At 43.0% G+C, this 20,903-nt stretch overlaps 1 protein-coding gene across 1 annotated transcript in view; it reads left to right on the top strand.

Moving 5' to 3' along the window:
• The window catches only part of LOC127221877 (myosin-IIIb), a 196,267-nt gene that overhangs the window by 159,646 nt on the left and 15,718 nt on the right, over window positions 1-20,903 (top strand). Inside the window, exons 21-23 of the mRNA XM_051183842.1 lie at window positions 6,482-6,561; window positions 12,980-13,057; window positions 15,683-15,888. Coding sequence (XP_051039799.1) covers window positions 6,482-6,561; window positions 12,980-13,057; window positions 15,683-15,888 — 364 coding nt within the window. The remainder of the gene's footprint in view (window positions 1-6,481; window positions 6,562-12,979; window positions 13,058-15,682; window positions 15,889-20,903) is intronic.

Raw genomic sequence — 20,903 nt, 5'->3', positions numbered from 1 at the left:
TACCTCTGTGGCCTGATGAGAGAGATGGCTTGTGGTGTCATTGTACTAAGTAATTTTAGACACTTCATGTACTGTATACCACATTGTGAGCACTTAATAAATATTAGTAGTTATGTGGAGAAAAATAATCCAGTTTCCACAGTTATTTCCCTATTCTCCAGAAATTTTAAAGTAAGCAATAGATATTACAAGTACTACAAATCCTGTCTGTGTTGTTATAGGTTATGATTTCTAGCTTATGAAAATTGTGCTTTCAGGAGATAAACAGAGAAAGAATAAAGTAAGCTCTCAAACCCTAAATTATTTATTTACTTCTTATTTCCTAATTAATTATCCACCTCAACACACTAATGAGGCTCCAGGCAATAGAAAAAAAGGATATTCCATAAAATCCTACTTAACTGGAACCCTTAATTGATGGCATTTTCATAAATCTCAAAATGTACGATGGGGACATAGGCTCTGACCTGATCACTTAGTCACAACATTTAGCATCAACTAGATCGTGACCAACCAGAACCTCCCATGTCTCGCTTGGCTCCCATCCACGAGCTGCCAGCACCTACCTCCACTGCAACTTCAACTCAGTTAACTATACACTGGACAGGCTCAGGGAACATCAGTCCAGCTCTCTAGATGATAAAACCCAGGTAGTAAAGCATGCAAGTGACCCTTCTTAGCAAGTGGCAGGTCTGAGACAGACTGCAGGCAGTTTGACCCTGGTTCTCACCACCCGCCACACCCCGAGACAGGGGAGACAGGGTTTCTCTGTTTAATGCCCCTGCCATCTTGGAACTCACTTTGTAGATCAGGCTGGCCTTGAACTTACAGAGATCCACCTGCCTCTGGATCTCACAGTTTTAACCACTGTCTCTCTGCAGTACAGCACAGGCAAAGACTCTGAACTAAGAAAAGAGCATGGCGGGGCCAGAGGCCAGGAAAGAGTTCAAGACACAAGGAGGGAAGTGAAATGAGCTGTGGGCTCTGAGGACTTTGGGTGCCATATAAATAAAATGCAGGGTCACACAGTTTGTTTACATGTATATGCTAGGAGATAGGCATACAGAGCTAAGCTCTGGGTATAGGGTGAAAACGGAATGAACTTTAGCGCTTGCCTCAGGAGTTTAAAAACAAAGGAAAGTCAAATGTTAATTAGTTGCCTGGATAGTTTCCTGCATGCCATCATTTGTTTGTTTATTGACGTGCATTGATGTTTGGCCTGCATGTCTTTGTAAGGGAGTTGGAACCACTGGAACCTGAGTTACAGACAGTTGTGAGCTGCCACATGGGTGCTGGGAATTGAACCCTGGTTCTCTGGAAGAGCAACCAGTGCTCTTACCTACAGAGGTATTTCTCCAGCCCCAGTTTATAAGTCTTATACCAGGTACTGAAAACATGTTTTCAGGCTAACGAAGAGGAACAGAAATAAATACTGGTTGTTTTCAACGTGCTTGTGATAGCTAAAAGCAATGAACTCATTTCTGCATTCCTAGATAGTAATATTAAGTACCATATCTGCCTTGAACTGAAAGGACTCAGACATGAGTGTGACTTAGCCCCTGGGGTCTGCCTTAAATTACAATGCCTGTCAGGCAGATAACCTCTGCTGGCTTCTTTTCACTATAGCTGCACTTCTATTCACTACAGCTGCACTTCTGTTCACCACAGCTGCACTTCTGCTCACCACAGCTGCATTTCTGTTCACTGCTTCTGCACTTCTGTTCACTACAGCTGCACTTCTGTTCACCACAGCTGCACTTCTGTTCACTGCATCTGTACTTCTGTTCACTGCATCTGCACTTCTGTTTACTACAGCTGCACTTCTGTTCACTACAGCTGCACTTCTGTTCACCACAGCTGCACTTCTGTTCACTGCATCTGTACTTCTGTTCACTGCATCTGCACTTCTGTTTACTACAGCTGCACTTCTGTTCACTACAGCTGCATTCCTGTTCACTACAGCTGCTGCTGCTACTGCTTACTCCTCCTATAGATGGAAATTTCTCTCCCACCTGCCAGTTCCCAGATGATCACTCAGAGACTTATAAATGCTTGACAGATAGCTCAGCTTGTTACTAGCTTGTTAACTCTTATACCTAATTAACCTCTATTTCTTATCTACGCTTAGGCATATGGCTTGGTAACTTTTCTCAGTACATTATTTTCATCTTGCTCTCTCTGCATCTGCCAGCAACTCCCTCTCTCCATCCTTCTTCATCCCAATATCCTTAGTTTGATTGTTTCGTTGAACTTTATCCTGCCTTGCTATAGGCCAATCAGCCTCTTTATTAACAAATGAGAGAAATACATATTCACAGAAGGATGATTCCAAGCAGCCTCCTTCTCCTCCTTTTCTTCCTCTTCCTTATCTTAAATCAGTAATTAATTGCATGCATTCTACATTTACAGAAGTGAGAATAACTTGAACATTATTAAAATGACAGGTCTGTCTGGATCATCAATGAAAACTTTGGTTTGGCTTCCTTCAAGCACAGGGTCTAGAGTTGTTAATTATCAAAAACCAAACAAACAAACAAACAAAAAACCTCTTTGAAATTCGATTTGAGGCAATTACAAGTCAATACAGGGACTGAAGAGATCCTCAGTGGTTAAGAGTACTTGTTGGTTCCCAGCACCCAAATGATGGTTCACATCATCCATAGCTCCAGTTTTAGGGGATCCAATGTTTTCTTTTGACAGTTAAAGACACACCAGGCATACATATGTGTACACACATTCATGCAAACAAAATATTCATACCCATAAAATAAAATATCTAAAGAAAGAAGTTTAATTTAAAGCAGTAGAAAACCAGGAAAGCTGTCTTTTAGGGATCTGAATTTCCCACATCATCATAAAGATGAAGTTGTATAGTCAGAGAACAGCAAGCTCGCTATCTGGGTATTTCTTCTTTTTCAGTTCATCTATTTGTTACTGTTAGTGTGCCTGTAGTGTGTGCTTGGCTGCTTTCACTGTGGTGCATGTGTAGAAGTCAAAGGACAGCGTTATGAACCAGTACTTGCCTCTGCCTTGGTGAGGCAGGCTCTCTTGTTTCTGCCATGCTATACACTACGTGCTAGTGTCCTAGGAGATCCCAGATGATTCCCTGGCCTCTAGCTCCCATCTCGCCTCAAGAATACTGTTCTCTGAATTTCTTTCAGTTGGACAAGTATGAGGCAGGCTGGTTTGCTTCTTGATTCCTTTACTCCACAAAGTGATGACCCCTGCCTCTAATAAATCATCTGTTTAACACTGATAAAGAGATTTATCAGTGTTAAATGGGCAAGGAATTTGTCCACCCATTCCGCCTATTTATTAATGTCAACACCTAAAGTCATAGATGAATGCCAGGGGAGAAAGGAAGGAAGGAAGGGAGGAAGGAAGGAAAGGGAAGAAGGAAGGGAGGGAGGGAGGAAAAGAGGGAGGGAGGGAGGAAAAGAGGGAGGGAGGGAGGAAAAGAGGGAGGGAGGGAGGGAGGGAGGGAGGGAGGGAGGAAAAGAGGGAGGGAGGGAGGGAGGGAGGGAGGGAGAAAGGCTAACCAGGAACAAAATCTAACATCACACATTCTGGCTCCTGCTGTCCAAATTTTGTGGCAATTTTAAATTGCCACATATCAAATCTACAACTAGCCCTTGTTGCAGATTAGATGGTTATAGAAAGATAATAAGTGCTTTTTTAACATATGAAATATTACAGTATGTTTTTACACAACCACTGACATTAGCTCCTATTGTATTAGCCACCGTTTTAGAAACTTCAGGGAGTAAATTTGAGTCACCAAGACCATCAGAGAGAGTATCACAGGTGTTCCCCGAGCCAGCTCTCCACACCTTGTCAGCGAAACCCGTGGTTCTTGCCGGTAAGGAAGACTAAAGCTTAGGAAGAAGGAAGCCAGAGACAGAACTAGTTGAGAAACCAGGTTTGAATCTGGTAGGCCTTTACAAGTGAGACCCTCCACTAGGATTGGATAAGAATCAGCCAATAGCAGCCAGGTGGGCGGAACCAGCAAGGGGAGGGCTTGAAGTGGGGGTTTATTGGACTCTCTCAGCGAACTTTGCTGATACTTCCAGTGAAAGAACCGATAGAGTCTTGAAGAAGTCTGTCACTGCTGTGTGCATTCACCACACTCACTCAGGCAGGAGACTCCCTCAAATGAAGCTGGCAACTAGAATAGAATGAGGACCAGCACAGCTTTTGTGAGGTAGACCAGAAGGTGAGCTTTTTATTTCTAGACCGAGCTGGCTGTGGACTGCCAGTGCTCAGACAGCCCACAGGGGCAGCAGAGGGCACTGAAGTCTGTGGAATTACTGACAACAACCACCCTGCATTCGGGGGCAGTTCTCAAGAGGTAACTAAAGGCGGAAAAATCCTCCAGTCAGGAAATGACCACTTTTTAAAAGTGCCCACCCAGTCTGTTTTCAGATCACCGCCTCTTTCCCTCTGAGCCCTGGTTCAGATTCCTGCATAGGATCTCAATTCCATTACTGTTTCTACTCAAGGCCCTCGCCCTACCCAGGACACACACTGGTAATCACAGTTTCCCAAAAGCACAAGAAGATATGCTCAGCTGTGAAGGAGCTGTCCTGTGTGAAGCACTAAGGATGCTTAACACTTGAAAGGAGTGTGAACACTGTATTTACATATAAATGAAAATGGAACATTCTTATAGGTTATGTTTCTGGAAGGTGTGTGTGGCAGGGCACATGGCTGGCATCTATTGTTTATTTGTGCTATAAATCCTTTGAAATGTGTTAGAATGCTTCCCATAAAGCTCCTGCCACCCCCGGATTACGACTTTGATGTCACCAATCCTGCTTCAAAGGGTTCTTTGCAGGCTATTAATCACAGTTTAGCCTCTGAAGATATCAGCACAGAAAACATTTGGACGTCTCTGTGCTAGACTTGCTAAAACTGAAACCTTGAGTGCCTTGCATATGCATCGCAGCCTTCCCTTGCATTGACAAGTTTCCATTCTGTTACACAATCAAAAGACTCCGAAAGTAAAACTGCAGACAAATGTTCTCACACACTGGGGTTGGTGGAGGGTAAATAAGGACGGAAGGAGAGCACCCTCGAGGCTCCTTAGTCCTCAGAGGTGAGTCACAGGAATGAGCATGGCCAGGAGCTGGCCCATGTCTCCTGGAACTTGCTTTTCACTAACTGCTGCCCACAGAAGGCAATGGAGAGATCACCATCTTCCCTCACCTTCTACACTTTGCTTTAAGACCTACAGGAGTTGTTCACAGCAAATAACAGTGAGCCTGAGTGAGTCACTTGTCCAAGTGCCTGGGAGCAGAAGCCTTTCAGATTGTGGATTTTCAAAATTTTAGATTTGGATTTGAGAGTTTTTGCATCTGCGTAATGAGCTGTCTTGGGGATGGGACCCTAGTTTAAACACAAGATTTGGGTTCCACATACATGTGTACATGTACGTGCAGGCAATTTATACCATATGCATATACGTGTATATTATTAATGCATAGACACATATAAATATGTGATATAGGTATACCTATGTGCACATATATGCATATATGCATATATATATATGAACTATACCACCAGTCCCTATTTTATACATTATACACAATACTTTTTTGTGTGTTTTGTTTTGTTTTTTGAAACAGGGTTTCTCTACATAGCCCTGGCTGTCCTGGAACTCGCTCTGTAGACCAAGCTAGACTTGAACTCACAGAGATCTGCCTGCCTCTGCCTCCTGGGTGCTGGGATTAAAGGCACATTCCACAATGGCCAGCTGTAGTTTTTTATGTATGTAGCTGGGGGATATAGTTCAGCACCAGGGCTGAAGAGCCGACACTTACATGTACGAGGCCCTGGGTTCACTCTCTAATAGTCAAGGTAATGATCATGGTATAGTTTTATGCATGGAACAAAGTTCATGGTGGAGGTGGGTGGGTCCACTTAGGGCATCCTCTCAGTGCTCAAAGTTTTTGTCTCTTGGAACATTTGGAGACTGGGTTTTCACATTGAGGGATGCTCAGCTTGTGTCATCAGATCATACTCATTGTCAAGACTAAAAGATGAAACTTTTCCTATGGAAACTTTATAGTCCAGTCTAATATATTTAAGTCTTCAATATTCAACCACTTGAATTGTTTTGGCTTTATGGTGTGTGTGTGTGTGTGTGTGTGTGTGTGTGTGTGTGTGTGTGTGTGTATGTGTAGTCAGTTTTCTCCTTCCACCAATGTGGGATCCAGGGATTGAATTCAGGTTGTCAGAGAGCCAACACCTTTACCCACTGAGCCATCTTTCCAGCTGAAAAGTTTTCTTCTTCTTCCTTCCTTCCTTCATCCTCCTCCTTCTCCTTCTTCTTATTATTCTTAGGTTACCAATCAGAAAACTCAAAAAATTACAAGGACATAAAAGAAAAAAATTATTCATAACTCAGCTCCTTAACTTTTTCTTCATTTTAAGTTTTGTGTTTGTTTGTTTGTTTTGTTTTGTTTTCTCTTTTACTCAGGTAATTTGGCCCAAACAAGAGCTAGGGTCACAGCATCTTCAAGATCTTTGCCTCCACATTTCAGTGCTGGGAGAACCAAGGTAAGCAGCAGACCTGTACCACTGATGGGGTCAGGAGAGGACGTTGTCTTGGAGCTAATGCTGGAGTGAGCAACACTCCTTCTCTCCATCTGCCCCTGACTATTACACAGACCGCTAAAGAGATGGGCAATGTTCAGGAAACAAGGGGACTTTTGAAAATTTAGAAAATTAGAATTGTGGGGTTATTACAATCCTGATAGTCAGAAAAAAATACCTAACATGAAGAAAAGTGACACAAGAATGAAGCCTTCCTAGGAAGAGATGAAGCAATTTTTTGTGAGACCATTGCCACCCCGCAGAGGGTGAGACCAGATAGAATCAGGAAGGAGGAAAAGAACCAAACCCACTGCTGCCCTCTAAAAGTGAGTGATATTTATGACCCCATGTTAGGAGGGTTCATAAATATCCAACCATAAAATAATAAATATCTAGATGTTTTGCTGCCCCCCCAACTGATGTCTAGACAGGACCTCAAGGACCATGTGATTGATGTCTACTGTGTAGACAGTTCTCCCATTCATCAGTGGTTTGGCTTTCTGTGGTTTTAACCACCAATGGTCAATCATGACTCAAAAACATGAAGTGGGAAATCCCACAAATAATCAATTTATAGGGTTTCATTGTGGTGTCATCTCATGACACTCTGAACTCTTACAGTATCTCTTAGTTCTAATGAGATATGAGTCATCCTTCGGTATGGTGAATCCTTGTTGTATACACTACCCACCCTCTAGTCCTTTAGTCTCCATTGTTAGCCACCTGTGAGACCACAGTACATCTTTTCTTTTTTAACCCAATGTTGGCTCTCAAACATAAGAATAGTGATGCTGGCAAATTTGATATTCCAAAAGAGAAGCTTCCTTACAGGGAAAGTGAGGGAGACACCTCTAGTACAATATCATTTCAGAATTGTCAATTTTATTATTAGTTGTGATAGTTCATCTTTTAGTGTGCTTATTTTATAAGTCAAATTTTGTCATACAGATGTATATAGGGAAAGGCATAGTATCTATTGGTTTTGATGAAGTCCACAGTTTCAGGCATGTCTTTGGATTTATCCCCCAAGAATAAGAAAAACTATGTCTTAACCCCCAAGCCAATTGTCTTGAAGGTTGTTGATATAATAAGGAGTTCACTTCTCTGAATTTTCTTACTTTTTATTTATATAACACATTAATTTACTTAATAAGAAATAACTAATTTGGTCACATATAATACTATTAAATATACTTCAGAATTGATACAAATGTACATATTTATACTTACTTTCTTGGGAATAAAAATTTACTTATACACATAGGACTCTGAAGATTTTATCTAACAATAATTTTTATGTCTGCATTGCTATTATGACCCACTTGAATACCCTAGTTTTCATCTTGTTCCTTTGTGGCAAGATGTCAGGACCATTTATGATGGGTTGTGTGGGCCCATGGGAGAGATGTTTAAAGTACTCCTAAGAACTTGATCTGACACGAGAATGATATTTGTATTAAATGTAGTTGATTCCTGTTATCTGTAAAAATTATGATCAGTAAGGTCACTGCAAGCAGCAACGCTGAACCATTGCCCCTAGAGGGTAATACAGGGTTAGCTTTCAGCAAGACTCTGGGAATGTTGTTTGTATTAAATGTAGTTGATTCTCATTAGTTGTAAAAATTATGACCAGTAAAGTCACTGTAAATAGCAATGCTGAACCATTGTCCCTAGAGGGTAATACAGGGTTAGCTTCCAGCAAGACTGTCCAAAGCCAAACAATAAATACCTAACCTTCAATGTGTGTGTGTGTGTGTGTGGTGTGTTCGTTTGAAGACCTAGTTACATACACACACACACACAGAGAGAGAGAGAGAGAGAGAGAGAGAGGAGGCAAGCATGGGAGTACAAACTATAATCCCAGTACCAGAGCCACAGATACAGGGCTAGCCTACATTCTAGACCATGCTGGGCTAGCGAGACTACCTCAAAAAACAAAGCAAAAGTAAAAAGCTAACATTTGGACACTGCCTTATGTAAGAGGACATGATGGAAGTGGCTCTCGATAAGGCTAGACTTTGCAAGATTAAAAGATTACTATATGCTCATCACCCATCATAGAGTTCCTGGTTTAGAGCCCTATTTCCAAAGACAGACTTGGGGCAAGGGAAATGAAGCCCCAGAGGCACAAGGAAACTATGTAAGCATCCAGGCAGAATCTCAGGGGATAAAACCGAGCCTTGTTAATTAATTCACATCATTCTTAGTGGCATGTCCTTCCTTGTAATCCAAGGCAAGGCACCTGCATGCCTTTGGGGGAGTAAGGAGGTCAAGGGGTGACCTGCCTAGGCTTTATGAACTGTTTCAGTGAAGAAAAACAAAAGACCAGAGAGGCCTTCCTGCTTCTGCTGTTTGCACAGACATGGGTGGGGTGGAGATGGGCCACATCCTGTACCTCGGCTACACCAGCATTCACCTGGCTGCTGGCAGGGCAGGCCACAGGGCCTTCTGAGAGGTGCAGTACTGGAGGGCTCTTTCTTATTAAGAAGAGCTGGGCATGTCTGTCACTTGATAGCAGTAAAAATTCTTGACAAAGAGTCTTGGCAGGAAGACGGTTAGAGGCATCTCTGATGTTTTAGGATGCAGATGGTAGACACTTACCCAGGCCAGGAGAAAATTCTTCAGCTTCTCCTTTGGTTTATGGGGTTATTTAGAGGCCATATCTCTATGGTGGAGTAAATTCAGTTGATGGATGGGGCAAATCTTCGTGATAATGGCATACTTTCAGACTTCTGTTTCGTAAGTTATATCAAACCAAGTAGATGGCAGTATATAGTGACAAGAAGTAAGGCTTAGTAGACAGAATGGTTTTTAGACCTAGACACTGTATACCCTGGCTGCAAAACTGTGGGACACTTACCTAAAAATCTATGAGCTTAACTTTTCATGTGTAGAATGGAATAATAACTTCTTGCATCTGAGAATCGTTTTGAGAATTCCGTAATATTGTAGAATGAGTCCATGTACAATATACTGGGTCTCTTGAGTTTTGACAGCCTTCTAAGATTCTGTGCATGGAGTCTGTGCATATAAAAGCCTGATCAACTGTGGGGGACTGCAGTCTGTGACCCAAGGGGTTAAGTTACTTATGAGAACTCTGAAGGTTAGCTAGCACAGTGCACAAAGAACCAGGCAGGACAGTCATACCAGCAGAAAGCTGAGCTTGCTGGACTCCTGCTGACTTATGCTGTTGAAGTTCTTAAAGGGAAATGATCCCAATGGTGAGCCATTTCCTCTGAAAATATAGCACTAAGCATGCAGGTAATGAAATGCAGACAGGTGCTAGCATTCCCAGGATGTGGGTAACAAAGAACAGGCTCTCTGCAATTACTCAGAAATACAGATGTTGAGCTGTCAGACAGGGACCCCATCCTGCCCACAGCAACCTTAGAGCTTTTGAGTATGAATTGGTGCTTTATTCTGTATCTTTCCATTTTGCTGTAGTTGATTGATTTTAGTTAGCTTCAAAACAGTGTCACACCAGCTGGTAGGTAGACCTCACTTGTCAGGAGGCTGAGGAGGGAAGATGGGATTGCTTAAGCCCATGAGTTCCAAGCTATTACCAGAATACCCAGGCATAAAGCTTCATGCTAGGTCCAAAAAGTCAGGCATGCCAAGAGAAAAGACATTTTAGTCAGGCAGATAGATGAATATCTATATATACGATAGAGTCACAGATGGTGAGTAGATAGATAGATGATGATGGATAGATAGATGACAGACAATGATAGATTGATAGAAGGTAAACAGGTGCTAGATAGATGATAGATGCAGATAATAGATAATACATAGATGACAGATAATAGGTAAATGATAATAGATAGGTAGTAGGTAGATAATAATTAGGTAGATAAATGATAGATCAATACATACATGATAAGTAGGTAGATGATAGACAGATAATAAATAGATAGTAGGTAGATTAATGGTAGATAGATAATATATAATAGGTAGGTAGATAGCTAAATTGTGTCTTTCTTATAGCAGTTGAAAAGACACATAGAAATGATAAAAGTCAGGAAATACACATATGCAAATGAAGCTGTGTGTTCCAGTTACTTGAACTGGGAGATGAATCTTTCTTCTGGTAGCTCTGGGGGGGGGGGGGCTCTTGGGATAGGTCATTTTCCATCCTAGTCCAGCACTTTCTGCAGGGATCCTAATTCCTAGACCTGTTTATAGGAACAATCTGGTCAACACAGTGATATCCCTGTCCCACACAAATGGATAAAATGGATAGACATTGGGCCTTAGGCATCAAGGTCTCTAAACAGTTCAATTTCCCAAATGCTGAGGGAAAGCTAGTGTTCTGGGGGAGAGGGACCAGCCAAGCTATCTGCATCTGCTAATAGAGAAACAGAGGAACTTCATTGGGGGTGGGGTGGGGGCAGCTCACTAGTTAAGCTGAATAAAAGTGTGGATGGGGGACATTAGAGGAAAGGTTAGAGGAAAGTGAAAGGTGTTTCTTTTTTTTTTTTTTTTTTAAATTTTTTAAAAATTTATTTGCAGAAGTGTTTTACCTGCATCTATATCTGCATGAAATTGTTATATCCACTGGAACTTGAATTACAGACAGTTGTGAGCTGCCATGTGGGTGCTGGGATTGAATTCGGGACCTCTGGAAGAGTAGCCACTGCTCTTAATCTCTGAGCCATCTCTCCAGCCCCCTGAGAGGTGTTTCTTTAATGAGAACTTTTAAGTAAACGGAAATGGTAGAGATATTCTCAGAAGTTGTGTAGATGAGGTGAGGTGGAAAAATAAGAAGAAAGGGTTGAGGAAAAAAATCTCAAAAGTTACCATTGAGCTGAAGACTGACCGTAGCCAGGGTCTTCCCTCCTGACCTGATTAGCTCACCCCCAACTCTTACTAGGCCTGAGCTCTATCCTTCGCTGAGAATGATGGGAAATCTGCAGTGCGGCCCTTCGTGTGATAGTGAAGACAACATGCTCTCTCTTTTTCTCTCACTGCAGGTGGGGTCGGGGCGGGGATGCCGATGGAGTTCTTTTCCCTCTTCTCTCACACATATGAGAGCAGCCTTCCTCTGAAACACAGTTTTCCTTTCCTCTTTCCACTGGACAGGCAGCAACGTCACTGAGCAGGCTGGGTGTGAGCCGCTAACGCCTGAAGTGCATGCAGCCCATGACCAGGAAAGCAGCACAGCTGAAACTTCTACACCCAGCTCACACCCTGCCAGCTGTGCAGGAGGCTCATTTAGACCTTTTAATTCAACTGATGTGGCTCTTTCCATTCCGTTCTAATATTCACCTCCAGTTGGACCCCATTATCCCCTGTCCCCTTTAACCCCCACTTACTCAATTTCTGTGACTAAGACCGCAGATGTCCTCATCCCGTGGGGAGGATGGACCCGGACAGCAGCCCACTGGGCAGAAACCACATATTGATGAGAGTGTGTCACACCCTTGTCACCTGTTTCTATCAGATAGGAAGCTCCTTCAGACTGAAATGCCAGTCAGGCACTGCCCCAGCCAAAGCAGGTTTTGTTCCTGAGCTATGATAAGGAAACACAGGCTGCTTGCAAGCTAAGATTATGGTCATTTTCATCCTAAAGTTCCTTCCAATCAGCCCAGGTAGTGGCAGAGAGTATTGGCAGCAGGTTATACCACTGGAAGATTCCCCATTGATTTGGTGCCCAAACTCCTGCTTGCAGGGAGCAGGTGGGAACTGTGGTGGTGGCGGCGGTGGTAGGAGCATGCTGGGCATCAGGGTCTGATGGCTGGGATGTAGCTGATGCTATCCTGATTGTGGTACAGCTGGGCTTGGGGCCTGCTATGGGTTGAATGTAGAATGTCTTTCACAGGCTCAAGAGTTTGGTTCCCAGCTGGGAGCATTTTGGGAGGTTGTGGAACCTTCAGCAAGGGGCTGTAGTAGGAGGAATGGGTTGCTAGGGAATAGGCCTTGAATGTGAAATACTAGCCTGGTTGCAGCCTGCTTCCTAATCCTGGAGATGAGAACCCGTCCCCTCATACTTCCACCTTCAAGTGACCCCCTACCATCATGTCTCCCCCACTACCATGTCTCCCCAATATGATGGACTCTGTCCCCTCAAACCAGAAGTCAAAATAAATCCTTCCATCCAAAAGTTACTTCTTTCTAATGTTTTAGCACACCCACCAAAACATAACTATACAGGGTCCATGTCTTTACGACTGCACGTCCTCACAGGCCTTGGCCCAGTTTCCTTAAATGTTACACATCTCTCCTTCTCCTCTTTTTAAAAACTTCTTTCAGAATTCTTCTTATAGTCTACACAGTGTGTCCTAAATGCTTCACTCCGAGGTTATTGACTAGCAGCCTCTCAGGCTTTGAAAACTGAATGTCCTGTTTATACCCTGAAACCATTTCCCTTTTCCTCTGCCACAAGGTAGACACCCTGGAGATGATTCGTCATCCAGAAGAAACCACCAACATGAAGAGACAAACCATGGCTTCTTACTTCCGGGTATGAAGACTGCTTTTTCTCTGCTCTGCTTGTTTCTGGAAAGGACTAGCCCAGCCTTCCCATGTGTTTTACTCAGTATTCTATTACTGTGAAGAGACACCATGGTTACAACAACTGGTATAAAGGAAAACATTTAATTGGGTGGCTTACAGTTTCAGAAATTAAGTCCGTTATTATCAAGATGGGAAGCATGATGGCATGCAGGCAGGCATGGTATTGGACAGGTAGCTGGGAGTTGTATATCTGGATTGGCAGGAAGGAGAGAAAGACACTCCTTCCTTGAGCATTTGAAAACCCAAAACCCATCCCCAGTGACATACTTCCTCCAAGGCCACATCTCCTAATCCCTGTCAAGTAATGCCACTCCCTAATGTCCAAGCATTCAAATATATGGGCCTATCGGGGCCATCCTATTTGAACCACCATACCATGTGAGGTCCAGGCATGAAAGAATCCATAAAACCACAGTGCAAATGCCAGTTAAGAGAGGCAGGGGCAGCCTGATCTACATAAAGGAGTTCCAGGCCAGCCAGACCTCCACAGTGAGACCCTCTTTAAAAAACTAGGGAGAGAGAGTTATGAGGGAGGAGGAAGCTGCAGAGAGAGAATGCCGTGTGCACAGTCCATTTTGCTGACTGTTGTGAGTCTCTGAGCAGCTTCTTGGCCTTAAAGCCGCAAGAAACACTTTCCTGCCCTACAGCAGTTAATAAAATCTAGAAGGTGCTTTATCAAGTTTGAACGTTGAGAAAAGCATTGGCTTCACTTTTATAGATCTGACTGACCTATGGCAAGACCCACTTGCTCTATTGTTCCCATTTTGGCCACCCCAATTTCTGACATCTATCTAGGGAAATACTTCCTTTGTGTAAGAACACAATGCCTGTAGAAGCGTTCTGTTAAGTACCCACTTTCTATTAAAGATAAGACACCTGGACCCTCCCACCAATTTGCACAAATCATGAAACAGCACTGGAGACCTCTTGGAAAGATCACATGCATTGGGAGAAATGGTCCAGGCAGCTTCATGGCAGAGGTGCTGTTGTCATGAGAGAGTAGGAACTGATCTCATGGACAGAGGAGTGAGATGGTAAGACAGAGTTGGCACAGAAAAGTGTTCTGTGGGATGGGCTAGGATAGGGGAGCTGGGTCATGAGCTGGAGGACAAGCAAGCAGAAGAACGGGACTTGGGAGTCAGCACTGTGGGTTGAGGAAGGTTCCTTAATGGAAAGCTGTCAGGGTCCAGCAAAGCTGGTGGTGCTTCAGAGGCAGAGCAGAACTGAGCTCACAGTGTGAGCGGTGGGGTCCTCAGGCCTTGGAGTCCAGAACTCCACGAATGCTGCAATTCCTGTGACAGCACCTCCAGCAAGCAGCTTCCGGCACCTGCTTAAACTTCTCTGCTTGGGTATTTCTTCCTTATCTTCTGCATCTGTCCTTTTATTATCAGCCATGTTCTTGTCTTCCTAGTAACCCTTGGTGTGTGTGTATGTGTGTGTATTGTGTGTGGGTGTATATTGTATATATATTATGCGTGATTGTGTATGTGTGTGTATGGTATACATAGGTATATTATGTGTGTATTGTGTGTGTGGTGTATATGCATGTATTACATGTGTGTGTTGTGGATGTGTGTGTTGTATATGTATGTATATATGTATATGTATATAATGTGTATGTGTGTGTATTATGTATGTGTATGTATTTTGTATGTTTATTGTATATGTGTGTATTATATAAGTGATAAATGTGTATGTATTATGTGTGTGTATTGTGTATGTATGTATATTGTATATGTATTGTATGTGTAATATATGTGTGTATTGTATATGTATTGTAGTATGTGTGTTTATTATATATGTGTGTTTTGTGTGTGTATGTGTTTGACTGCGATGTCATCCGAAAGATTCTCAGTGTCCCTATCAGAGAACAAATCTCTAGCTTATAGGTTTTAGAAATATGACACCATACCAACCAGTTTTGTGTCTTCAAAATACCGATCCCCAAATACCAAAGCAGAAAAATAACATACCTTGGTCAGTGGGTAAGACCACTTCTGATCAGTAAGTAGAGTGACTTCGGTTTGTAATTGCCTCTGAGAGCTCCAACAATGGACAACCCTAAGGGATCTACCCCTGTCCCGCAAGCACCCTGCTGGTTGTTTCTGTTCTTTCTTCTTCTCTGCAAGGTATGTGATAGTTGACCTTCATCATAATCCTCTCCTCTAATAATCTTTCCCTCTTCCTCCTGCTCCTCCTCTTCCTCTTTCCCTTCCTCTTCTCCCCCCTTCTCCTACCTCATCTTCGTAACCAATATCAGTATGGTTGATTTGCTGGTGACTCTCTGGTGGTTCTCATAATTTTGGATAGTAGAGGGCATTCCAGGCTAACCTAGAACATCTCCTTAAAGGGGTTTCTGCCATAGAGACACTGCTTTGGCACCAGCTGTTTAAGTGATTTCAACCTTCAGGTAGCTGTAGGGAGAACTCATATTGCAATACACTCTCATTAGCTTCGTGTTCTTTCTTAATAATCTTGAAGGCTTCACAAGTCTCACACGGTTCCAAAGGCCACAGCAGGTCCCTGTGAGGGGTGCTTCATCCCTCATTTCATGTTTGTTTTCTCCCGCTAGTATTCTCTGATGGATCTACTCTCCAAAATGGTGGTTGGACAGCCTCACTTCGTACGATGCATTAAGCCTAATGATGACCGCAAGGCCCTGCAGTTTTCCCAAGACAGAGTTCTGGCCCAGCTTCGCTCCACAGGGATCCTGGAGACAGTCAGCATCCGCAGGCAGGGCTACTCCCACCGAATCCTCTTTGAAGACTTTGTAAAAAGGTCAGACAGTGTTCTTGGGTATACATTCTGTGTTATTAGCTTCATCCTGTCTGCCTCTGTCCCCCTGGGAGACAGATCTTTTTCCCAAAATGCCTCCCAGAACTTCCCTCTAGACATGTAACTGTTATTAACACCAGCTGTCATTTGCTTGTTTAAATGTTGTCTTTTTATTGTGCTCTAACTATACTGCAGAAAACTCAGGAATAGGTCAAGCTGTCTTCTGATCACATTTTTTTAAAATGGTCATAAATATTTTATATTATAAATTCTTAGGTCCCAAGCTCTCTGAATATTCCACTGTAGTAAGAGAAGAGCCCTTCATAGTAGGGCTGATCCTCTGGAGGACTTGAATGTGCCCAGTGCCCTCTCCACCCCCCAGAGTCTGGTGCATCTTATTGTGACACTGGTGATCAGTATTCCCTCAGCACCTAAGGACATTTTAGGCACTATCCTTCAATGTATGTTCTCATTTACCTGTAGAACTATCCAGTGAGCTAGCCTCAGTCTTTTCTATGTTTTCAAAGGGAGGAACTTAGGACACAAAGTAATGTCCCTTCCCCAAGATCCCATCTATTGTAAGTGGGGTCCCAAGAACCAAGATTAGAAATGGAAGAGCCAGGATTTGAACACCAGAAGGCCAGCTTCACCTTCCACTTTTTAATATGCCCAGTGGGATGCCTTTGGTCCTTGTTTATTATGAAATGTAAGTCTGGGGGGTGGGGCTAAACCCGGATGCTGACTTACCTAAGGAGGCTAGCCTGCTTTTCTGTCCACAACTGGTTCAAGGCCACATAGTCACAGGCAGGACTTCACTAAGAAACAACAAGCAACTCTGCAACAACAAAACCCATCTATAAGAAAGAAGCGTGCCTAGCAGAGGATGTCCAGAGTGTAGTAAGAAAACCTTACAAAATCTGCCTCATCTGTATTGTACTAGTACTCCCATTCGGATATATATCAGAATACATACATAGATATGGAACTAAGATAATATATTTTTGAATATATATCATATATGTTCAAATATATACTTGATAGGTTACTTCATCGAATCTTCCAAACTCTGCCAAGTTCTATGGAAAAGTAAAAGGGAAAAAATTCTCGTAATAAGATCTTTTATGTTTAAAATAAGAATGGAAAAAATTGTTAAGTATATCTTTAAGTCCTTTTTACAATCTTCAATTTGGAGTTGTACAAGGGGGGGAGCAAAGATAATTTTAGCTCATGAATGTAACTATTTTTAGCCACAAAATGTTGAATACATAAAAACATGTAAGAAAACGGGTCAAATGCTAAACAGACTGGTACCCCTTTGTTCACGATCTGAAATCCATTAGGCAGATATGAATAAGAGTTTCAAAATGTCAGTGAATCTGAGAGTATCAAAGATTTCGGAGCCAGCAAGCTAATTGGTATTTTGAACCTTTTGAACAACCGAACAACAAAATGGATGAGCTAGCAGTTTCCCCCTTGATGTTATTCAGCAAATGGGAGCTTCTTATCTTCCTTCTCAGGAGTGCTGTTTTGTCAACTCTTAGCAGGAAATAGGCAGACAAAACAATCAAAGGCAAGGAACAGAGGTGTGAGGCTTCTCAAACAGGTAAATAGAAGGTAAATGCTTCCTTAAGTTTACTCTCTAATTCTTCCTGTTTGGAGTCAGAAAGCTGAAAGGCCCTGTCTCTCCTGATTATGTTTGTGTCCTGGAACAGGGACCTTCATCCTCAAATCCTGCAATCCCGCAATCCCCACATCACTCAAATCTGTGCTCTCAGCAAAGCCTAAGCACTCCCTTGCTAGGTCCATTTTTAACTGGCAAAGTGCCTTGGAAGAACCTTGTCTTCTCCCATCAAGGGCCTTTGAGGAAAGGGGAGTCTTCCACTCCGGCTCTCCAATGGAGCCAAGTGGGTTGGACATCTCCATCTGTTCTCAGGTAGACGCCACGGGGCCATGTGGGGCCATGTGGAAACGCTGCGCAGGAAACTGAGGCTTCCCGGAGGTCAGGCTGTTGAGGCATCACAGAGCCTTGTGGTTTCCTGGTCAGTGGGTTCCAAAGCAGATTTCCTAAGAAGGTCACCCCGGTGGACACATCGGCCTGCATGTGCTGAATGTATACTGGCAAATGTCTAAAGGAAAGGAACGGTCAAGGTTAATGGTGTGTTTACTCTGGCAAACTGCAATGTAGTAAAGAGACCCAAGCTCTAGTCTCCTTCTGGACATATTTGGCAAGTAACCCAACACAATAACAGATGTTTTCACCTGCCTGGCAAGAAGGCATGCTATACCAGATCCCACATCGGCTGGCTTCTAGTCACATCCTGGAGGCCTATACCCACCAGGACTCAGTCCCCAGTAGCTGTTGATTCAGTACACATGGACACTCTTGTTTTCTGTTTCACATAGGCCTGGGGTTAAATTCCCAGTACCTAAGTAGTGAATCACAACCATCTGTAACTCTAGTCCCAGAGGACCTGGCACCCTCCTCTGATCTGCATAAACACAGCCACGCCTGCGATGCACAAGCATAGAAGCAAGCAAAACACCCATACATGAAATCAAGTACTCAATAGCTTTTAAAAGAATTGTCTACATCAACTGACACATTCCCATCAGCGGTTTTATGAGGAAAACAGTTTTTCTTTGTCCTTGTCATTGATTATTGTTGTTGGCCTTTCCATTTTAGTCATTCTAGTGAGTGGGGAGTAGTTCCCCCTTACAGTTCAGCTTGTGTTTCTGCAGTGAGTAGTGGTGCAAGACTTCGTGTGTTTATTGCTCATTTGTATATCTTTTGTGAAGAAATGCTTACTCAAGCCTTTTCCTCGTGTTCTACTATTGATTAGTGTGTATTCTGGACACTAGTCTCTTAGACGTGTGGGAATGTGATTAACAATTGTTTTCTTTTATTCTCTGTGTGGTCTTTTACATTTCTCCTCTTCCTTCTAATTTCATCCCCTATCCTGCTTTTCCTCTTTCTTTCTGAGACAGGGTTGCACTATGTAGCCTTGGCTGGTCTGAAACTGGCTATGTAGATAATGCTGGCCTTTGAACTCAGAGAAATCCACCTGCCTCTGTCCAAGTGCTGAGATTAAAGGCATCTTCCATCATACCCTTTCAATTCATACGTCTTTTCAAATTCTTGACAGGTTCCTTTGAAGCATAGTGTTTTTTAATCTGCATGAAGCCTGATGTTTTCTTTTGTTGTTTGTGCTCTTGGTGTCCAAATTAAACAACCGCGTAATCCAACGCTACAGAGATTACTTCTGTTTCTTTTTCCTAATAACTATATAATTTGAGCTCTTCTATTTTGTACCTACAATCCACCTTGCAATATTTTCTGTGTATGTGTTAGGTAGGGGTCTCACTCCATTCTTTTGGTTATGGCCATCATCTGTCCCAACACCATTGCCTGCCAGTGCTTTTCTCCCCCGAATTGTTTTGGCATCCTTGTTGAGCATCACTGGACCAAGAAACAGTTAGGGTTTCTTTGGGATCCTGAACTCTGTCTCATTCTATCGATCTTTTTGAACTCCTATCTACCCTTTTATCACAAACACTCTGAATGGACTTTTTCCTGTTTTACCCTTTGAGATGCCAGTATGGTGTTTCTCTACAATTCCGTTGGGAGCATGTTGCTTCCTCTGCTAACACTGCCATCAGGACCCCTTTGGGGAAGCTTCAGGCCTGCTGCTTGGTGAAGGGGAGTCTTCCTGCTTTGCTCCTTTGCCTTTTCAGTCGCCTCTTTCATCCCTCACTTTTCAGAGCACCCTCCATTCAAAAATGAACCAGTTGGGGCTTCTCAAAATACCTTATACTGTTCCGTTCTGTGTTTGCAGTGAGTCCTCTGTCACTTAGGCAAGCTGATTCTTTGGGACTTTAAGCCCTATTGTCTTCCCTGTGGTGCTCAGTGAAACTACCCCCGGCTGGGTTAGAAGTCCCCCAGGTGCACTGCATTGATCATCCACCACTGACTTCAACCCTCGCCCATGGGAGGCACAGCCAGCACCGTGTCTGTACTGTCTAACGCAGTACAGCCCAAGTGAGGCATTTTAGAAATATTTGTGGAATTGAATGAAAACCTCACCTCTTCCCTGTTATACCCTCTGACTGTCCCTCTGGCCACTCTTTAGAAGTAGTTGAAAGATGCATGGGCCTGGCTTTGCTGAGCTGTTACTCATGTTGCAGTGCACATCAAAGACTGGCAGAGCGTATGCTTCCAGGTTGTCATAGCCCTTTAAAATAAGAGCTCACAAAAACCTTGAATAAATTGGTTTTAAAAAAGACTCTCATCGGGCCTGGCATTGGTGGCATGAACTCCTTTAGTCCCAGCACTTGGGAGGCAGAGGCAGGTGGATCTCTGTGGGTTTGAGGCCAGCCTGGTCTACAAAGCTAGTCCCAGGACAGGCTCCAAAATAATACAGAGAAACTCTGTCTCGAAAAACAAAACAAAAAAGACTAATCAAGTCTGAAAAAAAATATTGCTGTTCATTAGAGGTCACATAGAAAGAGTAGTAAGCTAATTTGCCTTCCTTCTCTCTGTAACAAAGAAATATTCTTATAGGAACTCCAACAGAACAAACTCCATAAGACACGGGGGAGACTACTGTGGTTCCTGACCCAGCCTCTTCTCTTGTCTTCCCCCTCCCTGCCCCAGATCACCTCCAGATGATAGGAGGCTCATCATTGTATAGCATGGGTATATCTTATTGAGAGCTATGCTTAGAGGAAGGTGGCTTGCTTATGTGTGCATTAATCATGTATTCCCTCGACAAGTGACCAAAACTCAAACTAGTTGAAGCAAAAATTAAAAGAGAATAATATATTGGCTTATGAAATCCAGTACTGTGTCTGGATGCAGGACATCAAAGGGTCACACCAAGCCACTATCTCTGCCTTTGATCTGCTTTGTTTCTGAGGATTAGTTCTTATACAACAAACCGACTGTAGCAATTCGGATCATGCATATCCTTGCACCAATCTCTAAGACAAGGAAGGGCTTTGGGTCAAGTGGCATGATGAGC

Source organism: Phodopus roborovskii, unplaced genomic scaffold, assembly GCF_943737965.1.
Source record: "Phodopus roborovskii unplaced genomic scaffold, PHOROB, whole genome shotgun sequence".
Lineage (NCBI taxonomy): Eukaryota > Metazoa > Chordata > Mammalia > Rodentia > Cricetidae > Phodopus > Phodopus roborovskii.
Note: the sequence above shows the minus strand (reverse complement) of the source record. Positions and strands in the feature narration are given on the sequence as shown.